The 24864-nt window shown below is 43.1% G+C and overlaps 1 protein-coding gene across 3 annotated transcripts in view; it reads left to right on the plus strand.

Moving 5' to 3' along the window:
• LOC149205393 (uncharacterized) overlaps positions 1-24864 on the plus strand; it is a 393121-nt gene that overhangs the window by 48481 nt on the left and 319776 nt on the right. The window contains exon 2 of one of the 3 annotated variants that reach the window (XM_089395036.1): positions 18776-18873. The exons of 1 other annotated variant lie outside the window; for it this stretch is intronic. In XM_089395036.1, coding sequence (XP_089251162.1) covers positions 18776-18873 — 98 coding nt within the window. Of the gene's footprint in view, positions 1-18702; positions 18874-24864 lie in introns of all 3 variants that reach the window. One more of the 3 variants, XM_089395038.1, reaches the window with a different exon arrangement.

The following is a 24864-nucleotide window of genomic DNA, read 5'->3' on the forward strand; positions in this document are numbered from 1 at the left end:
ACTCAGTATAATAAAATGGCTTAGCATTTCTCTCTGCATTTCTTGAGTATTTGCTTATGGTTATATTGTTATATGTTGCATCATTGTTATTTGTATCTCTTTGAGCATTCTCGGCTACTATAACACTTGTGTATTTCTCCTATACTCTTAGACAGAGTCTGGAAAGGGCCAGGGAGCCTCCGGATCTCGTCCTCTTTTCAGAGGCGACATATCTGGTAAATGCCCTCCCAGTCCATCTCTGGTTGGAGTTTGCTTGTGTTTGAGGAATATTCCTGATAAGGGATATTACATCAGGCCTCCAAGAGGGCCCTATGACATGTATTGTTTATCATTTGACGTCATAAGAGGCTTATTATTTCATTCACGAGCTAGTTTGGTGGGCTTGTCACCAAAAGTTATTATTAGCACATTATTTTATTTTTGGGGCTTATGTAGGCCTAAAAGACTAATTCGAACTCCTAATTAGTGTATAAATACAAGTGAGATGAGCTCATTTTCTCATTATCACTTTGAATTGGATCTCTCTTCTCTTTAGAGAATTTCACACTTTTTCTTGGAGGTGAATTGGAGCTTTATTGATGAATTTTGATGTTTGGATTTGGTTTATCTGATCTTGGAGCTTCTCTTTTGTCAAATTGTTGATGGTTGGATATGTTCTATTACATGTAAGTACACACTTTTAATGTTATTCTTATTTTACTTCGTCATATACATTGGATTGAGAATTTCGCTATTTTTAGGGCTATTTGCTGCATGCATTTACTGCTTAGATTGTGGAATTTTGTCTCTATATAGCATCTCCCAATGTATGGGCCATGTAATTTTGAATGAAATTTCCTAGGGATGATTATATCAGTGAGTTCATCTTGATAAGCCATCACCTTTTGCAAGTCGAAGTATAACGCTGTAAGGTTGCTTCCCCTTGCCCTAGAAGGCAAGCGAAGTAGTCTTAAGGCCTCCTTGTGTTGAGAAATCTAGGGCATTCAAAGTTAACAATTTCTCTGCTAGATAATTGCTTGTGATGCACTTTTACTTCTTTATCTTCTGGTCTTTTCTTCATTAGCTTATTAATGTGTTTTTTCATCAAGACAATTACCACTATGCATAAAAGACAAGTGACATAGTATGTAGGCTTCTTCACCCAGCGCCAAAACCTCTCACCTCTTGAGAGGAAAACTCGATCAAAATTCTTCTTCTAGATCTTCAATTGATAAGTACCAAGACCATGACACAAACCCTTGATTCTAGTATCCTCTCAAGAATCTTGTCACTAACCTTGATGCTCTGCCTTTTCCTTCCTTTGCCTTTCTCCTTGACCTAGAACTGCTCTCTTCGACTCTTTCTAGAGAAACTCGGTCTCTATCCTCCTTATTGCTCCTTCTCGGCTTTCCTTAGAGAATCTCGGTCTCTAGGTCTTTACTTCGATTTGTCAGAAGAATCCTTCTCTTGCTGCTCCAAAAGAAACTTCACTACCCAAAAGAAACTTTACTGCACTAATTTCGCACTGACCAGAAGAAACTTCACTATACCCAGAAGGTAGTCTCCCAAAAGAAACTTTTCTATACTTAGAAGAAACTTCACACTTCCCTTTGTTGCTCCTTCTTCGCACTCCTTTTCACCCTTTCTTCGCACTTCTTTCTAGACCGAATTCATATCGAACTTCTTGCTTCAAATGGAGGCCGAGTTAGGCTATTTATACACCTCTTCACTAGGTCTTGAGGCCGACTTGACAACTGGAGTTAGGCCGACATCATCTAGAGAGTTCCTTCATCGTTTGTAGGCCGACTTGAAGGGGTTAGGTGACAAGTTCTTGGAGGATACTTTTACATAGACAAGATGACCTTTTACAAAGTGTAACATGACTTCATTTACATGACAATGACTCTAACATTTTATGACTAGATGACAAATAAATCCTAAAGACTCTCAATGAGAGTCTTGACTCAAAAACAAAATCCCTTGCTCTTGAAACCCATGAAGCAAGTCAATATAATAATTTTTCTTATTTACAACTCATTACATAAAATCATAATTACTTTGTCATTATGAAGACCGAACATAGTTACACTTTCAACACTTCCTCTTAATTGGGGAGGTATTCATAATGATACTTGGACTTTCTCAATCTAAAGAATCTCTCATAAGAAGAATTCAGATTTGTAACTCATTTGTATAGCATCATATCAACCAACATTGTTATATAGCGAGGCCTTGACTAACAACTTTATCTCTCCACAAGATTAGAGAACAATGCTGACGAGACCAATGGTTTATAGACATACTCATCATTGTCTCTCTAGGAACATACCCCACCTGGGTTCACTCAAGATATGCTCCATAAGGACTATTCTTTTCTTGGACTCCCCAGTCCCACAAAGAATATCGGTCCTCCATGACTACTCTTACTATTGGATGCCCTATCTCATCCTCAAAGAGCATCAGATGCCAAATGATTACACAATCCTCCATTCTGTCTTCCCAGGTGAAGAATAGAACGACATGTCTATCTCTCCTTTTCAAACCAAGAGGACATATTCCATTAAAGGAATGTACTCATTCCTATCACAAAGGAATGTACCTAAGCTCCCTGCTTAGGAATTTTCCAAATTTCTTCCAAGTAAGAAACTTCTTTTCAGGCTCCCTCTTAACCAGGGACCTATCACGACTCATGTGGAGATCCTGAAACAACCAACTGCTTGAAGAGCTCCTTCCTTCGATGTCATGAATTCTTTTTCGTCAAGGAGTCTTCATCTTTGTGAACTTCTACATAGGGCACAGATCATCCATTACTTTTATTCATGAGTTGGTCATGTTCTTAACTCGTCAGAAAGTGATCTATCAGATTTTTCATTTGGCTTTGCTTCATGTCATTCTGCTTTCATGCCCAAATTTTCGAAAGGACATTACATCCTTCTATATGGTCTGCTTGGAAGTCATACATAGATCTTCCCTTTGACAATCCTATATAAGGCCAACCAGAGGTTAGTTCAAAAATAGTCAATGAACACTTCAAATCAAAATTACCTTTGTGATGATATTTAACCAATGACAACTTCCTATAAGTATCAACATCCTACATGCATATTGACACATCTCCCACATATATTTAGTGTCAAGGGTCTCTATCTTTTTCCGATTTCCATTAAAGTCTTCAAATCTTTCCGGGAGATATTCCAGTCACATCTTCTTGGACTTCAGATGTTTGAATGCCTTCTACCTTCGTTGCATATTATCACGATCTCTTCCTATCTTTTCTTACACACTTCATTCCCAGTAGCTTCCATTCATAGTTCCTTGATTGTAGTCAACTTCCTCATGATTCATTTGAGAACGTATTATGTTGATTTTATCTAGTGTGACTTATGATTCGTTGCAATATTTCGGAGGAGGAGATCTTGATCATATTTCCCAGGATGGGAATAGTGATCCATATTATCTGCACCCATATGACATGACTTACATAAAAATCTATGCAAGCATACATACCTCATCTTTCTTTCGATCATCCAGACTTCCTATAGTAGATTCATTCGAAAGGACTTTATCCTACAAACCTTCTTTCTTGTTATGTTATCATACCATCATCCCTTGAATCCCACGAGTTGGAATTCCTGATGAAAACCTCTGCCATATTTTTGGATCGGTGAATCCTTTGATGAGAATTCCATCAAAGAAATTTGAGGATGTTTCATATCCTCATCCGGCAAATGTTTTCTTCATGACGATCCTAGTTGATGATGACCTCTTCTTCTTTCTATAAGTATTAAATCAGTAGGATTTGTACCAGACATACTTTCTGCTTCCCATGTCACGATCTCTTACTTCTAATGCTTCTATCATGATGCTTCTTTCTAATTTGATGCATCCTAACTTATTTATACTATTCCTACCTATCACAAGTGAAGGGTACTTTCTGAAGAAGATCATCTTTATCATCTTTTTGCTTCTTCCTTCTTATGCTTCTTTGTCTTTGGTTCATTCACTTCATCAATAGAATAGTCTTCTTCCTTGTCCCTCTTACGTTTAGGACAGTCTTTCCTGTAGTGCCCAAGATTATGACAACCATAGCATCTTTCCTTAGCCATGTTCTTCTTTTTCTTCTTTGGAGTACTAAACTTTCCAAATTTTCCCTTTCGTCTTGACATTATTTGTTCCCTTCTATCTGATCTTTCGTCACTTTCATTCTTCATCCTGTCTTCCTTTGCCTTGCAGAGAGACCATAATCTGATGAATGGGATAGCTTCCTCTTCCCTAGTAGCAATGAGGTTACCTTGTTCATCAGTTAATGCATTCATAATAGCGAAGATTATTTCGTTATCAGATACTACCTCTCTCAGGTCCTTCAATTGATCTTTTATTTGAGATGCCTTAGAGAAACATGATGACATCCCTTCATCCTTTGACACTTTCAATTTATGAAGATCAGATCTAAGTGATAAGATCTTTTCTATCGTGCTTCTAGAGAAATGTTCTCCCAGCTTATCATATCTTTCTTTAGATGTCTCCAACTTGGCTACATAGGAAATGAGTGGATCTTTGATGGAATCCTTAAGAGTCTTTTGAGCTTTGAGATCCCTTTCCATGTATTCAGACAATGCTTGTTCTTTGGATGGCTTGGAGACCTTCCCATGGACATGATCAATGACTTCATTTACTTCGAGGACAATGTCTATCCTTCTTTTCCATACAAGGAAGTTTGATATCCCAACTAGCTTTGGTCTTCCTTGAAACCTGAAGTCATTGTTACTAGATTGTATTATGATAAGAGGTACTTACTTGTGAAGATCAAATCTTCAACTTGATGATGAACTCGTTGCTTCTTACTTAAAATCTTTCGGTGAGAGAGGACTGCCTTCTATGAGATCTCTGCTTCAATAGAGAGAGGATTGATTTAATCTTCCTTAGATTTGAAGAGCTTCCACTTCCTTTGATGATGTGATGATATCTGAAGTGCTTCTAGGGTTTCGGTCTTTCTTCCTGCTTCCTTCTTTGATCTAGGGTTTCTATGATGTAGATCTCGATCTTCTTGCTTTGATGCCTTTCTTTGAAGATTGATTCTCTTGTGTCTACTTGCTTTTGATTGCCCCTTCTTGTCTTCAACACCTAAGCTCTGATACCATGTTGAGAAATCTAGGGCATTCAAAGTTAACAATTTCTCTGCTTGATAATTGCTTGTGATGCACTTTTACTTCTTTATCTTATAGTCTTTTCTTCGTTAGCTTATTAATGTGTTCTTTCATCAAGACAATTACCACAATGCATAAAGGACAAGTGACAATATGTAGGCTTCTTCAGCCAGGGCCAAAACCTCTCACCTCTTGAGAGGAAAACCCGATCAAAATTCTTCTTCTAGATCTTCAATTGATAAGTACCAAGACCATGACACAGACCCTTGACTCTAGTATCCTCTCAAGAACTTTGTCACTAACCTTGATGCTTTGCCTCTTCTTTCCGTTGCCTTTCTTCTTGATCTAGAATTGCTCCCTTTGACTCCTTTTAGAGAAACTCAGTCTCTATCCTTCTTACTGCTCCTTCCCGACTTTCCCTAGAGAATCTCGGTCTCTAGATCTTTACTTCTATTTCTCAAAAGAATCCTTCTCTTGCTACCCTAGAAGAAACTTCACTGCCCTAACTTCGAACTGCCCAAAAGAAACTTTACTGCACTAACTTTGCACTACCCAGAAGAAACTTCGATATACCTAGAAGATAGTCTCCCAGAAGAAACTTCGCTATACCCAGAAGATAGTCTCCCAAAAGAAACTTCACACTTCCCTTTGTTGCTCCTTCGCACTTCTTTTCACCCTTTCTTCGCACTTCTTTCTAGACTGAATTCAAATCGAATTTCTTGCTTCAAATGGAGGCCGAGTTAGGCTATTTATACACCTCTTCACTGGGTCTTGAGGCCGACTTGACAACTGGAGTTAGGCTGACATCATCAAGAGAGTTCCTTCATTGTTTGTAGGCCAACTTGAAGGGTTAGGTGACAAGTTCTTGGAGGATACTTTTACATGGACAAGATGACAATGTTGACTAAAAACCAAAATCCCTTGCTCATGAAACCCATGAAGCAAGTAAATATAATTATTTTTCTTATTTACATTTCATTACATAAAATCATAATTACTGTCATTATGAAGACCGAACCTAGTTACACTTTTCAACACCTTGACCAAGAAACAGGGTCCTCATTCATATTTATCCTAGACTCCATTCTCCTAAGACCAAAACACAGATCTACCAATAGGTGGTCACTCAAAAATGAATTCATTTTCACCTTCTTCTGGGTCTAGCCAAGTTGGGTCACCTAGGGCATCACTTTCCCGACGAAGTAGCTCTCCAAAAAGTTTGATCTCCTAGCCTCTCTTGTGCTGGTGTGTCCTGAAGGCCTCCTCCAATTTTGAAGCCTTTCCGATGGTGGAGTTGTGAGATAACCTAAGCCCTAGCTTTGAGATCAAACTTTTCCCTAGTATTCCCAAGGTTAGTGCCTCATAGGATCAATCTAACACCTTTAAGTGAAAATTATTTCTTTGATCCTTTCTCCCTCCTTGTCTGGGTTAAGAACATCATTAGTTGCTAGATTCTTCCCCCTTAACCTAGTTTGGGTCACTTGGTCCTGTGTGGTCCTGCACTTTTGAAAAGTCAAATCTTCAAGAACCATTTGGGAAGTCAAGTTCCATAAGGATTTTAGGATTGGGCAACTCCTTCATAAGGCATATTTCTCTAAACCCTAACCCTCAAGTCCTCACCTCCTTCTCCTAGAAATCTTTGTACCTTGCTTGACAAGCAAGAAAGCTCTATTCTTAAAACACCTTCTAGGAAAAGGATTATAAGGGTCACTTCATATCCATTGGTTTATTCATCCTTCTATATACTGGGTCTCCTCCCATTGGTGAAAGTCCATAAAGAGTAGGGAGTCTTAGCTAAAGTGACATTGGGCTAAGCCTCCATCGTTGCCCTTTGATCTAGCAGTTGTCCCTTTAGGAGTCCCTTTTATGCCCCCTGCTATTTTGAGCGGTAACATTTTGGCGCCGTTGCCAAGGACACGAAACATGTGTTTTGTTCCCCATACGACATATTGACATAACATTATTGGTGACTCCATTGGAAGAACGAAGCCCTAGTTCTTCATTGAACTTTAAGGTCGATGCTTGTAGGGTGAAGCAAGCATTTTTCTAGGCATCTTTAAATTCACCCTGGCGACTCCTACATATTTTTCATGTATATCTCAAATAGGTTGTCTTTCTTTGATAAATTTCCCGCTTTGGACATTGCTAGCATCCCTGGGCATCCTAATCATGTCGCGGGAAGGATGGTACGTGGGGTGCCCGTGTTTGATGGTGATCCACTCACGACAATCGACCACGTAGAAAGATTTAATGCACATGCTTTAAAGAGAAGGTTGTTCACCAAGATGTCCTTATGTTATTATTCATGGGATCTCTCGGTGGTCATAACCCATGGCTGCATGATCATGAACCTAAGAGCATCTCATCTATTGAAGAATTCGTTGATGGCTTCCTTAGATATTTTCAAGTACACCCTACATTAAGCATCTAAGAGGAAGCCTTCATCAAGCATCAACAAGACATTGAAAATCTAAGTAATAAGCAAGATGACGAGTTCTCCATGGGTCCACATGATGAAAAGGATGGTCTTGAGGACACGTGTTGGGAAGAATGAGTCTATGGAAAGTAAAGCTGAGACTAATCTTACCTTTCTCATGGAAAGTACTCCCGATGATTCTCCTTTTGAGAACCTTGATGAAAGTGATCCCATTAGCCCCTTAGAAGATGACATTGGAGAATATTTCCATATTGAAAAAGGGAAATGGGAAATTGTTGGCCCTTTATTTGACACTGCTCCCAATTATGACATCGACAAGTAGGATGAGGTTGATAGTGGTCCTCCCTTTCTCCCGAGCATTACTTGTGATGACATATCCATCGATACCCTTGCTAGTTTGAGCGGTGACATAACCCACACGTGTGAGCCATAGTCTCTTAAAGCACTGACATCATGCACAATTAGAGCTCAAAATGCCATTCCAAAATGTGTTGAGGTGTCCAAATGTCTGTAAATGCCTGTAAGTTCCAATTTTTGAGGGTTGGCCCTAAAATTCACCTCAATATCTCTTGTGGGGTCCTAAGTGCCAGCTAGGGTGCCATCAAGTGGTCTCCATGGGTCTCCAACTGTCAAATACAACCTCCTTCTCTCCAGCGTTAGGGCTTCTTCTGGTGCAACAAGCCCTCCCGAGTCTCTCAATTGGAGACCATCCTCATCTGTCTCTGAATCAACTCCTGCCCATTAGGTTGTGTGAAGGACAACCTAGAGGCATATTGGGTCACTTGGTGTCATCATGTAGAATCCTAAAATCATGGTCAAAGTCGACCAATGTCTTGGGTTCTGGAGGTACTTCGGGACATGTGTCATCTGCTAGTGCTATCAGGAGGCTCCAGTCTCTCAACATTGCACCTACTTATGCCATGTACTTCTTTGAAGGGCTTGGGTACCTGTGAAGTGGGTGCCCAAGGCCTCGGCTGTAGGGATGTAGTGACCCACCTCACAAAAATAACATGGATTCTAGTGAAAGCAACCATTCATCATAGAGTAAGATCAATAATGCATCTAAGTGGACCAAACTTGAGTTTTAAGGGCATATTAATACTTCAAACAAAGATCCCCTTCTGAAATCAGGACCTTCATGCCTCCTATGATGGGCACACAGAGGATAAGGGCCCACTGTCATCTTGGACCAAATGCTCCCTCTTTAAGCCTAATTACCTTCTTAATGGCTAAGGGAGGATTCACTATATCACAACCAACCAAGGAAAGACCGGTGCCTTATTTGGGATCAAAGGATTGTTGAGTTTTTGTAGCTCGGAAGGTACTTTTAGTCTTGTGTCTTGACTAGAAGGACCTTGATTTGCCTCTTTAGGAGCTTTCATGCAACATGTAGAGTGTGCAAGTGAGTTGCACACATGCCAATGTGTTGCATGTGTCATGCATGAGATGTGCATGTAATACAAGCTAAATTGATGATCTGTACTTGAGTTGAAGTAGGGAAAACTAAAGTAAAGTCACTTATCTTCAATTAACTTGACGAGCTAATTTTGGTTGTCAATCTTAGCTTAGTAAAGTTATAAATTAAGCCTAAGTGTTGAGGATAACACACAATAGCAACAAAAGATTGAAAGAGGCTTGTTAGTGAGTTTGTGCTAGGTTCGAGAGAGTGCATTGAGGCTCGAGATCAATTTTGTATTTTCTCAGTTGGATCATTGCCTTGGGATGGGAGCCCAAGTAAGTTCTGTGATTAGTTTATTGATGAAGAATTTTTGATTGGGCAGAAATTCTATTTATGTGTATGTGATTCATATTGAGTAATTTTTCTTCCGCTAAATGTTTTGGTTAGAAACTTAGCCATGTATTCGTTAAGTCAATAGTTGTTTGGAATCGAATATCAGGGGCTGGGTTCAGGAAAGTGTAATATCCCGTTTTCGGGATATCCCTCAAACCCAAGCAAACTCCAACCAAGCACGTCCAAATGATATAGTGACCGGGAAACTCAAAGTGATAAAAATGACAGTGGTACAACATATAATAATGTGAACATGAAATATAAGCAGATACTCAAGAAATGCAAAGAGAAATGCTAAGCCATTTTATTACACTGAGTAATGGAATGAGTACAGGAGGTGATCAGAAAGATGGCACCTCGACTTGCACAAGGCAAGTGAAGAAATACACTCAGAATAGCAAAGGAATGGCCTCTCTTTGAATTGCATCCAAGCTGCTGGATTTTGCCGTGCTGCTGCTACTGCTGGAAATCAAATGAGGATTTGGGGCTGTTCCACTCGTAAGAAAATGCTGAAACTCTGGGATCAGAGTCTACTCAAGAAACCCAGAAAAACGCAGAAAGCTTTTTTGAAATATCCAACCCCCGAAAATCACCCCCTTGGGGATCTACGTTGTCCCTCAAGGCTTTCCGCTGCCACTGAATAGAATCCACCAAAACTCACCCCGAAACTCTGCCAAAATCCTCCAATATGCAAGAGCTGATCCCTTGCTCAATCTCCCAGCTCTAATCCTCCACAAAACTCCCAATCTGGAACTCCCACCAAAGAACTGCGTCCCGCTCTCTCAAGACTGCGCAGTCCTCAAATGCTCAGCTCCTCCACAACGCCAAAGATCAATCCTACTGCAAAAGACCGCTGGAAACTACCTTGCCCGAGTAGGCACTCGAAGTTCCCCAGGGCTAAGGGTGAGATCTCCGAATGGAGACACTCAATGCACTAAACAGCGCTGCAGACAGGCTAAACAGCTAGCGTGCTCCAAGTCGAAGTGACTAGCTCAAATGCACATAATCGAATGACAAAATGAGGAGGCTCCTCTCTCCTTTATAGCGTTGGCCTCTCTCAATCCCAAGGCCCACTTCCTCCAATGTAGTCCCTCTCTGGCCACGTGTTCCTTTCCATCTGCGCAGTCCCTCCAAGTGTCTGCATGGGCCCCATCTCTGCGTGGTCCTTTGGCCCCCTTGGCTCCCCTTTAAGTCACAATGTTGTGCTACTAGGGAGTGGCTTTATTCTAAAGGTGAGTTATGTCCCCCTTTTCCTCACCTTTTTATTTATAAATAACTATAGAAGGCAAAATTTGAGCAAAGTCGAATATTCCAATTAGCCATGGCTAATTAGGAATATTACAGTATCCCCCGGCAAAATGTTGCTTGTCCTCAAGCAACTGAAGTGATGGATGCTGCAAAATTTTCTCACTCTCCCAAGTGGCATCCTCATTCGGTAAATTCTTCCACCTCACCAAGAATTCCCGAACCATCCTGCTACGCAGCTGCCTCTCCCTGGTATCAATAATAGCCTCTGGCTGCAACACCAAATGCCCCTCATCATCCGTGGGTGGTAGCTCATCTGTCACTGTCACATGCTGCCCCAATGCCTTTTTCAGGCATGATACATGAAAGACGTTATGAATCTTGCTGCCTTGGGGCAGCTCTAACTCATACGCAACCTGTCCAATCCTGCGTATCACCCTGTATGGACCATAAAAGCGGGGCTTGAGCTTCTCAGCCGCCTTCTGCTTCAGTTATTACTGTTGGTATGGCTGTAACCGTAGGTAGACCAAGTCCCCTACCTCAAACTGTCTCTCCACCTGACCCCTGTCGGCATACAGCTTCTGCTGGTTCTATGCTGTAGCCATATTATCCTTGAGAGCTCGGAGAATATCCCGACTCTCTTGGATCCAAATCTTGGCTCTTGGAGCCTTGCTAGCACCAAACATCACGTCAACAAAAGATAAGGGATGATATCCATACAAAGCATAGAATGGTGACATACCAGTGGACATGTGATGTGTAGTGTTGTAGCAGTACTCCCCTAGATGCGGCCACTTCAGCAATGCTCGCTGCTGCCCACTGACATAGTTACGCAAGTAGCCCTCCAGCCACTTGTTAACTATCTCTGTCTGCCCGTCCGTCTGTGGGTGATAACTAGTACTCGTTGTCAACTCCGTCCCCACCAGCTGGAAAAGCTCCTGCCAAAATCCGCCCATGAAACAGCCATCCCTGTCACTGGTGATGGTCTTGGGAAGACCATGTAACTTGAAGATCTCTCTGAAGAACAACTTGGCCACTTGTGCTGCTGTGTAGTGTGCGGATATGGCGAAAAAGTGTGAGTACTTCGTCAGTCGATCAGCGACAACAAAGATGCAATCCTTACCCTGTACCATGGGCAACCTTGTGATGAAGTCCATCGAAATACACTTCCATTTCCTCTTCGGAATGGGAAGACGCTGCAGTAATCCTGCGGTATGGCTCATCTCCCCCTTGTTCCTCTGGCAAACGTCGCACTCCCGGACATGCTGGAGTACGTCCTCCTTGAGGCCCTTCCATGAGAACCTCTCTCTAATGGCCTTGTAGGTTTTGGTAAACCCCTGATGGCCTGCCAATGGTGAATCATGTGACGCCTGAAGTATCTTCTTCTTGAGCTGAGATCTCTCAGTCAAGAAGATTCGGTCCCTGTAGTAGATGATCTCATCGACCACCCTGTACCTGTCATCCACCACCTACCCATCTAGAACCTCACATGCAAATCTGTCCTTGGAGTACTCTACTAAGAGTCGAGCCCTCTAGTCTGCGTCCAAGCTCATAAGAGACAATGTGGCTGGTCTACGTGAAAGGGCATCTGCTACCATGTTGTTCTTACCCTTGACATACTCAATGTCAAAGTCATACACTTGGATCTTACTGATCCACTTCTGCTACCTCTCCTGTCGCTGCTTTTGCTCCAAAAAGAACCTAAGGCTGATGTGATCAGTCCTCACCCTGAACCTGTTACCCACTAAATACTGTCGGTACTTGGCCAATGCATGCATGATGGCCAGCATCTCCTTGTCGTATATAGAATACAACCTCTCATGCGGAAGGAGCTTCCGGCTCTCAAAGGCTATAGGGTGACCTCCCTGCATCAACATTGTGCTGATCCCCTCTCCAGACGCATCACACTCCAAAACAAATGGCTGCGTAAAATCCGGCAATGCAAGCACTAGGCAGCTGCTCATAACCTCCTTGAGCCTGTCAAAGGCTCGCTGCGCTGTATCCGACCAACTGAATGCCCCCTTCCTCGTCAGATCTATCAGGGGTGCAACAAGCTGTGAGAAACCCTTGACGAACTTCTGGTAGTAGGTACAAATGCCAATAAATCCTCGAAGTTCTGTCACGTTTCTCGGCTCTGGCCAATCTCTGATGGTCTTGATCTTCTCCTCGTGGACCCTCACTCCATCCACCCCTATGATGTGTCCCAAGTATACAATCTCCGTCAATCCAAACTCACACTTGGAGAGTTTGGCATAGAACTGCTGCTCCTCCAAGATGCGCAATACTGTCTCAATGTGCTGGAGATGCTCCTCCCAAGTCCTGCTGTAAATGAGGATATCATCAAAGAACACCAACACAAACTTCCTTAAGTGACTGCGAAAGATGTGATTCATGCAAGACTGGAATGTAGCTGGGGCATTGGTTAGCCTGAAGGGCATCACCAAAAACTCAAAGTGCCCATAGTGACACCTGAAGGCGGTCTTGGGAATTTCCTGCTCCCTCACGCGAATCTGATGGTACCCAGATCTCAAATCTGTCTTTGAGAAGAACCGTGCTCCTCTCAACTCATCCATCAACTCATCGATCTTGAGTATGGGGTACCTGTTCTTCAGTGTCTTCTTGTTCAGGGCCTTGTAGTCAATGCACATCCTCAATGTGTCGTCCTTCTACTTCACCAACACCACGGAAGAAGCAAAAGGACTCGTGCTCGGCCGAATGTGCTTAAGAGCCAGCAACTCTTGAATGGCCCGCTCAATCTCATCTCGATAAGCCTTGGGATGCCTATAGGGAGTAGTAATCACTCCCTGTATGCCCTGCTCAAGCTCAATGGTGTGCTTAAACCCCCGGTCTGGTGGCTGCCCTGGCGGAATCTCCCCAAATACTGTGGCATACCGGTCAAGGATGGACTGTATCTCTGGGTGCGCTGTCTGCCCTGTAGTCCCTGTCTCTCATGCACGCAACTCTACTACCCACTCTATGTCTCCCGTCCGGAAGACTGCCTCCATCCGATGAGCCGAAACAATCTGAGGCGGATATATGTGCTGTCCCCGTATATTCTCATGCCTCCCTGTCTTCTCATCATCCCACTCCATCTCTAGGGCTTTCCAATCTGTCGTGACCTTCCCTAGAGCGATAAGCCACTGAACACCCAGTACTATGTTGGTGTCCGGAATATTGACCACGAAAAAGTGGTCAGTCAATGTGTAGGTGCCCATCGTCACTGATAACTCTGGGACATAACGAGCACACACCATGGTCTGATCTCTTGGGACCAAAACTGAAAATCCATCGAAGCTCTCTATCTGTATACCTCTCCGCTCAACCATCTGTGCATCGATGAAGTTGTGGGTTGCCCCAATGTCAACCAAAACTGATACTCGCTGGCCACGTATTGTCCCCCGTATGCGCAGCGTCAAATACTTGGGAACTCCCCGCAATGCTACAAGGGCTCCTCCGGTAGGTGCAAAAGCTGCACCACCTGCTGCTGGTGGTGGAGGCGGCGAGGGACCCTGCACGACATGGCTATCTCCTGTCTCCACATCATCCTCCTCATCCTCTTCCCCGCTGCTCTCGGAGAAGACCTCAATAAAGTGTGCTTTGCCAACAACACATCTATGTTTTGGTGCCCATGGCTCCTGACAGGTAAAGCACAACCGCTTCTTCTTCAACTCCCTCCTGGCATCATCATCAATCTGTGCTCGTCTTGGATTCCCTTTCGGAGGCGGAATCCTCACATCTTTCTCCTTAGGCTGGAAAGCCTGTCTCTGGGGGTAAGGTGTCCGGGTCCTGCTGATAGCATCCTGGAGTGTGACTGGTCTAGTGGACCTGACTAGACCCCGAAGTGGCTCTGCTAACCCCTCAACAAACATGTAGATCCTCCGTGCTGTGGATAGATTTGGCACCATCACTGAAATCCTCAAGAAGTCTGCAATGTAGGTCTCTGGGCTCCTTGTTTGCTTGAGCCTCGTTAGCTCAACGAAGTGCTGTTCCGGATCCCTCCGGTCAAACCTCCCCATCAATCTCCTGGTAAACTCAGCATATGTCGTCACTGTGGAATGTCTGAGTGTAACCATTCCATGGAACCACCAATCCTGGGCCTCATCATTCAAATGTAATGTCGCCACCTTGATGGCCTTTGCCTCCGACATCTGGTTAAGCTGGAAATAGATGTCCAGCTTCTCCACCCAAGACCTTGCTGAACTGTTTGATGAACCATCAAACGTAAGCAAGTGGAATCTACTAGCTGTGCGGTGGGTGTCTCCATCGAGATAATGTCGGTGTCCTCTGTGATGGTCGCGGGGTCTACTATCCCGCTGGCGCTGAACAAAGTCTCTGAATGAGAGAGCGTCGCTGAACTCCTGCCCATAGGCCTGGTACTCTGCAAAATAATCGCCCATGTGACTGGACTCTGTCTCCTGCTGGGCTCCAGCCCCCGTGTCTGCTCCTAGAAAAGTGGGCATGGTAGAGTGTGTAGGGGCATGTGAGGCCATTTGTTGAGTAGTATCATGCTAAGTGGCACCCTGCTCTGGAAAATTGTGGGATGTACTCGATCCCTCACCAACCTAAAAAACCGCGGGTTCTCACGCTGTCTAGCCTCCACTGCTGTGAATCTCTGCCCCATCACCTCGATCTGCCTCGACAGATCCTGCACTGATTTGAGGAGCATGTCCGCAAATCTCTTCCTGTCCTCATCTGCCATCGGATCCTCCTGCTCTGCGTCCACCACAGGCTCCTCCTATCCTGCGTCCACCACAGGCTCCTCTTGTCCTGCGTCCACCACAGGCTCCTCCTGTTCTGCGTCCACCACTGGAACACAGTCTCCCTCTCTGTAGGTGTTCTCCAACCTACGCCCAGTGTCTCTGTATCTCCTACCTCTGTAACAGATGTAGGGCTTTTCCCCCAGTGTCATAGATTGCTAGCTCCACAGGCTGAGCCAGATCTATGCTCTGATACCACTGTAATATCCTGTTTCCGGGATATCCCTCAAACCCAAGCAAACTCCAACCAAACACGTCCAAATGATATAGTGATCGGGAAACTCAAAGTGATAAAAATAACAGTGGTACAACATATAATAATGTGAACATGAAATATAAGCAGATACTCAAGAAATGTAGAGAGAAATGCTAAGCCATTTTATTATACTGAGTAATGGAATGAGTACAGGAGGTGATCAGAAAGATGGCACCTCGACTTGCACAAGGCAAGTGAAGAAATACACTCAGAATAGCAAAGGAATGGCCTCTCTCTGAACTGCGTCCAAGCTGCTGGATTTTGCCGTGCTGCTGCTACTGCTGGAAATCAAATGAGGATTTGGGGCTGTTCCCCTCCTCAGAAAATGCTGAAACTCTAGGATCAGACTTTACTCAAGAAACCCAGAAAGCTTTTCTAAAATAGCCAACCCCCGAAAATCACCCCCTTGGGGATCTACGCTATCCCTCAAGGCTCTGCGCTGCCACTGAATAGAATCCACCAAAACTCAGCCCGAAACTCTGCCAAAATCCTCCAATATGCAAGAGCTGATCCCTTGCTCAATCTCCCAGCTCTAATCCTCCACAAAACCCCCAATCCGGAACTCCCACCAAAGAACTGCGTCCCTCTCTCTCAAGACTGCACAGTCCTCAAATGCTCAGCTCCTCCACAACGCCAAAGATCAATCCTACTGCAAAAGACTGCTGGAAACTACCTTGCCCGAGTAGGCACTCGAAGTCCCCCAGGGCTAAGGGTGAGATCTCTGAACGGAGACACTCAATGCACTAAACAGTGCTGCAGACAGGCTAAACAGCGAGCGTGCTCCAAGTCGAAGTGACTAGCTCAAATGCACATAATCGAATGACAAAATGAGGAGGCTCCTCTCTCCTTTATAGCGTTGGCCTCTCTCAATCCCAAGGCCCACCTCCTCCAATGTAGTCCCTCTCTTGCCACGTGTTCCTTTCCATCTGCGCAGTCCCTCCAAGTGTCTGCGTGGGCCCCATCTCTGCGTGGTCCTTTGGCCCCCTTGGCTCCCCTTTAAGTCACAATGCTGTGCTACTAGGGAGGGACTTTATTCTAAAGGTGAGTTATGTCCCTCTTTTCCTCACCTTTTTATTTATAAATAACTATAGAAGGCAAAATTTGAGCAAAATCGAATATTCCAATTAGCCATGGCTAATTAGGAATATTACAGAAAGTCTAACATGGTATTAGAGCCCCAACTTTGAATTGATCTTGAAATTACAAGTGTCGAGTTTGTATCAGATTGCTGGAGCCAGGTTCACTGGCATCATACGATTTTTTTTTTTTGAAGGTAGCGAGATTTTTTCGGGTTGAGGAATTTTCTTTTTTTATGAGCGAAATTTTTTGAGTCAAAAATAAAAGGGACGATTCCAAAAAGTTAAAGGTAAAGAAGGGGGCCCATTTTTTTTAAATATAATCAAAATAAAATGGGGCATGGTGGCCCATGGTGATTGGCCAATAGCCCGACCCAGCGAGTAGCCGACTAGGCCATCAAACCACCAACAACCGAGGTAGTTGCCACTAGGGCAGGCCGACGAGGGGGAACCACACGACAACGACACATAGAGGCTATGGGTTGAGGGGTCAGTTGTCATGGTGAAGAGGGGGCAACGAAGGCAGTTGCCAGCCAACCCCAGTGGAAGTTTTGCTGAACAGGAACCACAAACAACAAAGTGATCAGGAGCATCGATGACATTTGATAAAAGATGACCGACAAAGTGATGAGGAGTCGTTCCACTGAGAAAATGACAGTTGGACACAAACCGACGAAATCCTCATGGATGTGAGGGGCCACATATCCTTCATCACGCGAGAAGGGCAAGATCTTCCTTTAAATTGGGCTAGAAGATTGATCTTTTTCCTTGTTTGATGAGAATTTGGATGCTCAATATTCATGACCAACCTGGGCACTACACAAGCAGAAGACAGGGGATAGACTGCAAATGTTGGCTTTGTAAGCTATTGTGAGCTGAAATGGTTTCTTCCTTGCCTTCTATCCTCCAATTTTCATGGCTTCCTATAAGTGCAGCAGGTCCTCTCTTTCATTCTCTCCACCTCCTTTCTTTTCCAAGATTCTCTTATAACACTTGTAATGTGGTTTGAGTTGAAGGCATAACAAGGAGCTGACTGTTACAAATCATTTCTTCTTTCCCTCAGATGGTATATCAGGCCTGCACAAGTTTTAAGTACTTCTATTAGTCATTATGGAATGTAGCTTTTGGATGTCATAATTTGTCCATTCCTTTGAAGCTGCCAATGAGTTCCTTCTCTAGTTCCATTGAAATGTTGTTTTACTGCTATTCGGTTGGGATTTAAAGGTTTTCTTAGCGGGGATGAAGTCATTTCTAACTTAATTGAAAATTTTCCATTTCCCTGAGAAAAATAATTCCAATCCCTTCAGAACATTGCTTTACTGTTGAGCTGTCGCCTTTCGAAACCCCTTGTCAGTTCTGTTTGATATTGGTTTCTTTATCACCACACAGAGGCCTAATTTTATTCCCATAACTATAGCCGAAAACTGCAGCTAATCACTGGGGGCTTCTTCCAATTGCATACTTTATGTTACAGTCATACAGCCTCTGTGGTTTCTAATTGCTTCTTCCAGTTGTGCTTGTCCCTGATTGTTCCTTGATATTTTAACTTGAAAAACTATTCCTGGTAGCATTATCCACTTCTAAGTTTAGTGGTTAGTGTAGTTGATATGGACAGCTTGTCTTTTAATGGGAGATAGGATGCTTTGATCATTTGATTTCTTTTTGGAATAGACATTACGAGAATGTATACTTTACTATGCACTAAAAAGGGACAAGGTATGTTACCTAGTTGCCATTACCGATTCACCATTGTAAAATTGAAAATAATAGTACAGAAATATCACATTAAATTGCTTCACTTTTATCATGCATAAAAGGAATGGGAGTCTCGATGTGCAATAGTAGTTTTAACCACAGGCAAATGGATAAAAAATGGTTCATAAAGAGCATATTTTAGAATTTGAGAAAACCGTAACTTTCTTTTTATATCAATGGAATCTGGGATTCAAGAACCCAGTGGTGTGCCTTGTGTGGTAAATAATTGTGTAAAATGTCATGATCATGTTGCTGCAGCATAACAATTTGTGTAGCTTGGCACTTTTTTCTCTCCAATTCTTCAAACACAGCTTGATACTTGTCTTCCCAGTTCTTGGCAGCTTTCTCATTTCATTGAACGCTTTCATAGTGGAGACATACCGGGTCCATTATGAGATTTCAGAGTACTACGCTTATGACTTCATGAAGGTCAGTCCACTTCATGTGCTGAGTGTTGAGCCATGTTTGCAGCTGTCATTTTGGAAACTGTTTTGGTATGTTTGATGCTGTTATTTGGAAACTATTTCAGTATGTTTGATGCTGTCATTTGGTAAGCTATTTTATCTGTTTGGGTATCATAGTTGATTGTATATAATCTGCCTCTTTTGATTGACCTTCTGGTTGCATTAGAATGTTTTTCTCAGTTTATTTGATCACTATACCAGAATGAAGATTTTCTTTATTTAGGTAAGTAGTGCCTGAAGTCAATATGCTGTAAATCAGATTTATTTATGTTTATTATAAACTTACATTTCTATCACTTGATTTTCTGGATTTTGGCTTTTATTATAAACTTACTTTTAAGTTACTTGATTTGCTAGAAATCAGTTTTGGCTTTTACAACAACCTTACATTTAAGGTACTTGAAATGGGAAACATGGAGTGAATATCACGGAGGTTTTGGATGTAAAAATTTCAATTACTCTAAATGTAGGTAGCAAATTGTTTTAAGAGAGAAGCCTTACTAGTATTTACTATTTTTCTTGAAGGGAAAGAACAGATTGAGTATTGTGAGTTTTACAGAAGACGCTAGGTTCATTTGGTGTGGATGTCGATACAGATAAAGGAGAGAATGTCCTGCACCAAAATCCTCTCCAATCATTTTATTAGTTAAGCGTTAACGTAATCTAACACAACTCTGTTTATGAGTCATGACATGTGAAATCAAATTTGTTTGGACAAAACATGTCAAAGATATCTGCAGCACGTTTTTGATATTCAATCCACAAAGCATATTTTGAAGTTGTCACCAAATGAACAAAAATGTTGACTACATGGCATGTAATTGGCATGGCTGATGCAGAGTAAAACACCTGACCAACCACATGTTCAAAGCACCGCCTCTGAAGCTGGATGAGAGTCAATAGTGGCTGAAAATTTTAGCCCATACATCATGGATGTAGAAGCTGATTTCCACTTCAATAGCATGTCCTATTCCACACCTAGGTATCAAAGTGTTACAAAAAGTATGAAACTAGGCCTCTGAAGCCTGCAGTGATATGTGAAGAGTCTCATGCACACTTGCAAACTCCACCTTGTGGCTGATTTACAACCACATATGTTTGATAATGTGGTCTTTTTACTTTCCTAAACTAATTCTCTTGTATTTCTCTTGCTCGGACTTATCCTGATGCATCTGACACCTTTGGCGGTTCCACTTCTCTATCTAGCATTCCACTTCAATGCCTTCAAGCCTTCCACCTCCTTCATACCGGATTTTAGGAGCTCTGCTGTCACTTATGTTACTTGTACAACATTGATGATGACTGCTCAAACTCCTACCCTTCATTTCCTTGTAAGTCCACTAATTTGTTAGCCTCAAACTTGTCATCATCAATCTCATTAGATCAAAATTTTCATTGATTCTAACATCCTTGCTCACACCTTCATTTTTACAAGGATCCACAAACTTGTATTCTTTCCATTCATCGACATACCCAACAAATAATGATTTTCTACATGTTGTGACATCATAAGCATTTGAACCATTGATTTTTTAATGGTTTACCTTTTGTTACAGATTGGTCCAAGCTTCCTTAGGTGTGAATTCTATCACCAATTTGTTGGGATTCCTATTTAACAAATATATTGCATTGTTCATTGCTTGAGCCCATTATTCATCTAAAACAAACTTATCTTGCAGCATTTTCTTCATCATGTCTAGAACTCTATTACTTTGCCTTTCACTATAACTCTTTGCCTTTGGACTTCTTTCTTACAAAATTTAGTGAACATAACAAATTGATCCCCATGACAGAAATGGAAAACACCTACTTTCCAAATACGTTCTTCCTCTACCTTTGCCTTAAACTTCATAATAACATTTAATGAATCTACCTTTATCTTAAGAAAGAAGACCTATGAGTTTTCCAAAAAGTCATCATCGAGAAGCGTAAACTACCTTGCTCTTGTTGGACCACAACTTCAACATGTACAAGCTATTGAGAAATCTATAGGGCTATAGTTAGGATGATTTCGCTTTGACTTGATAACTGCTTCTGATGTCTTTTTACTTTTTCTTACTTGTTAGCTTCTTCTCTTATTATTATGTTATTCTTATCATTAAACAACTACCAAAACAAGAAGATCAATAGTACACAGGAACACAGGATATAGGTTAAAAGCTAGGGCCAAAACCTCTCCACTTGAGAGGAAAACCCACAAATCTCCTCTTCTTATAGATCCTTCAAATGATGAATTCCAAAACCTCTAGACCAAGACCAATAACCTTCTAAGACCAAGGCCAACCTTCCTGATGATGTGCTTTTTTTGCCCAAGTCAAACCTAGTCAAATCTCTTCTAACTGCACAACTTCGACCCCTGCAAATGCTGCTGCGTTCACATGTGTGAATAAATTCGTCTTCCAAGGCCTCCCAATAACTTCGCTTGGCTTGCTTCTTCTTCCAAGGCTAGTAGATGACCTATTTGTTGATTTGGGGTAGCATCGGATGTGCTCTAGCCACGAAATTTGGTGAAGAGGTTGGGGCACATGAGATCTTCAATATCCATAAAGAGTTTGGGCAGATTCTAAATAGATTAGGAGATATTAAAATAATTAATATTTTTAATGGAGTCTCTAAGTCGAAACTTAGAGAAAAAATATTAATGTGTATTAATATGAATATGTGTTAGAATGGTCCAAAAGACATGGATCAAGCCAGATCTAATCTTAGCCGTTGATTAGGAACTTAATCTTGGTCGTTGATATGTCAACAGGAAAAGTATAAGAGGAGGCTTGAGGGTCACTTGGAGAATACACTAGAGTGGTCAGTCATTCTATTCTCTAGAGCAGGGTTTTCTAAGAGAGATAGAATTAGTGATCGGGAGATGCAGCTGAGGGGCATTTGAGTACAGAGAGACAAAGAGGCAGAGATAGTGCCGGGATAGCAACGCAGTAGCCGGGAAGAGTGACGTAGAGCCAGCTAGGGATCACGTAGGGCCACGCAGAGGCAGCTGGGAGTTGCGCAGAGCCTCAGAGAGGCTAGCATTGCTGACGCAGAGGGCCAGAGGGATGACGCAGGGCCTCCCAGGGCTGATGCAGACCCATCCGGGGTGACGCAGAGCTAGCGTGAGGCAGAGAGGGGCTGACGCAATCCAGAGAGAGGCTGACGCTAGGGTTTCTGGGGCAGATTTGTGCTGAGTAGCTGCCGGAAGGATTATCCGGGGTTTCAGCCAGAAGATTTGTTAGAAACTGAGAGGTATTACTGCCAAGGAAATTCTTTGTTGGGTAGGCTAGTTTCGGCACCCAGATTGTACTCTAATATTGCTTAATAAGAAAACCCTCAGATAGTTGCACCGATTTTCCCACATTGGGTTTTTCCGAGCACATTAGTCCAAAAATAATGGTGTCATATGGCATGTTTGTTTCTGTTTCTTTAGTTGCTGATCTATAATATGTTGGGAATGCACTAGTGTTTGTTTTCAGTATTTACATTGTAATAACTTGTTAAGTAAAATAACAAGTAGGTAGGAAAAAATCAGATAAAGTGCATGGAGGGTTTCTAACTAATGTAAACTTAGAAACTTCAACATGGTACTAGAGCGTGATTACAGATCACAGGAGGACTAAAGACATCAGCCGAGTAGAGCAATAGCAGCAGAAAACAACTGTCCCGAGGTGACAGAAGCTATTTCTAGCAGAGCAGCAACAAGGGAAGGGTGACGCAGTGCCTCCGTCATCAAGGGTGAGCTGAAAAGAGGTAGTGCAGAAGCAAAGGAGGCAAAGGGAGCCTCACGTAGAGCCATGTAGTAGCTGGGAAGGCTGACGTAGTTGGCTAAGGAGGTCGGGTTGCTGGTGCCGGGATTGTGCAGAGCCTAGGAGCTCTCACCTTCAGGTTGCTGGGGTTTAGAAGGCTGTGGGAATATTGCAGAGTGAAGCTGGTGAGGTACTAGAACAGTACCTGACAGAGCAAGGCCAAGGGAGTTGCTACTGAGGGTTTCTAGCCGAGGAACCCGGATCAGTGGTGCGGTTGCACAAGACGATCAGAGTAGGGTGCATATCAACAAGTGGCAGAGGGATTACCAGAAGGGAAATCAGGACTCAGAGGGAGTCCAGAAGAGAACTTCCAGACGGGAAGTAGAGATTCAGAGGAGTCGAACAGAGAACTTCCAGGAGGGAAGTAGAGGAGCATCATGGCACTACACGAAGTAAGAGACCAGGATAGACTAGACGGAGCATCGAACTTCGCAGTCTGGAAGGCCAGAATCTTATTCGTATTTGGCCAAGAGCATTATCCTTGATGGGGTCAAGGATCATGTAGTACTACACATAGCCGAGAAGGAGACGACGTTTGAGATGTGGGAGGCTCTCAAGAAGTTGTACTAGCATAGTTTTGTGTAGAGAAGAATGCTACTTGAGAATCAGTTGAGGTCGTATCAGATGAAGAAGGGATAACCGATTGACACCTTCCTCGGAGGACTGAATGAGATTCGAGATCAATTGATTGCTATAGGGGCGACACTGGATCAGGAGCTGATGGTGAGGACAACCCTGAATGCTGTCTCAAAAGACTGGGAACTATTTGTCTAGAGTATACTGGGCAGAGGGACACTTCCACCTTGGGACGAAATGTCGGCAACTCTTGCCAGGAAGAGATCAGACGGCAGTCGAAGACGGGTAGCAGCAACAAGGGGATCAAAGTCAAGCAGGAGGAGGAAGACGTGGCCCTAGAATTTGAGGGAAAGCAGGAAAAGCGGAAGAAAAATGATCTCTCCAAGATCAATTGCTTCCATTGTGGGGAGCTAGGTCATTATGCAACCCAGTGTCCAAGGAAGAGGTGTAAGGGGGAGTCTTCTGCGACTAAGGCAGCGCCAACATGGGCAGAGAAGGAAGTTTTGACAGACAATGACTGTGCCACGAGTGCACACACACCACTTGAGAAGAAGTGCGGAGACATCAAGCTGTAGTTAGGCGGACTACAGGCGATGAGGGGCATGATCCTCGAGGTACCCAGCCTCTTGGATTAGACCTTGCAATGGGAGCCCCAAAGAGGAGTAGCAGGACTGGTTGATGTGGGTAGAGATGGATGCGGATGGAGCGGAAGAGAGAGCTACAGTGCAGGAGTCCCGAGACAGCGCGAGGCTAGCAGGCTGCAACAGTGCGAGAGGCACAGGAGTGTTGCACTAGTGCAAGATGGCACAGAGAGGTGTGCAACTGTGCGAGATTCCAGGAGTTGTTGCAGCAGCGCAGAGGTCAGAGAGGGAGCACTTGTTAGCGGCAGAAGGAGCTTCAGCATCAGTGGGTCTCTCTAGCCCAACAGGGAGGTCAGTTGGGAGATCAGTTACTTACTTCTCAGTAACTAAGTTGCAGTGCAACAGTGGGTAGCACGATGCAGCATGATGAGAGGAGGTGCACTGTGGATGCAGTGCTGGGAGAAAGGACCAACAACAGCACAGATGCAGAGGGAGCTATCGTACAGATGCAGCAGTGGTAGTGGCAGAACCATGGGCAACAGTACAAGATGCAACAGTGCAGAGGATGTTGGGTAGGAAGGCCTAGCATCAACACAGGTACCGATGTCGGATGATCAGAGTAATACTTAGTGAGGAGTATTGCTAGAGCACAGTCCTCGCTAAGAGGGAGTGTTGATTTGGGGTAGCATCGGATGTGCTCTAGCCACGAAATTTGGTGGAGAGGTTGGGGCACATGAGATCTCCAATACCCAGAAAGGGTTTGGGCAGATTCTAAACAGATTAGGAGATATTAAAATAATTAATATTTTTAATGGAGTCCCTAAGTCTAAACTTAGGGAAAATAAAATATTAATGTGTATTAATATGAATCTGTGTTAGAATGGTCCAAAAGACATGGATCAAGCTAGATCTAATCTTAGTTGTTGATTAGGGACTCAGCCGTTGATATGTCAACAGGAAAAGTATAAGAGGAGGCTTGAGGGTCACTTGGAGAATACACTAGAGTGA

This window comes from Pinus tabuliformis, chromosome 1_2 (genome assembly GCF_031772625.1).
Source record: "Pinus tabuliformis cultivar Carrire ecotype Pingquan chromosome 1_2, CPIR1, whole genome shotgun sequence".
Taxonomy (NCBI): Eukaryota; Viridiplantae; Streptophyta; class Pinopsida; order Pinales; family Pinaceae; genus Pinus; species Pinus tabuliformis.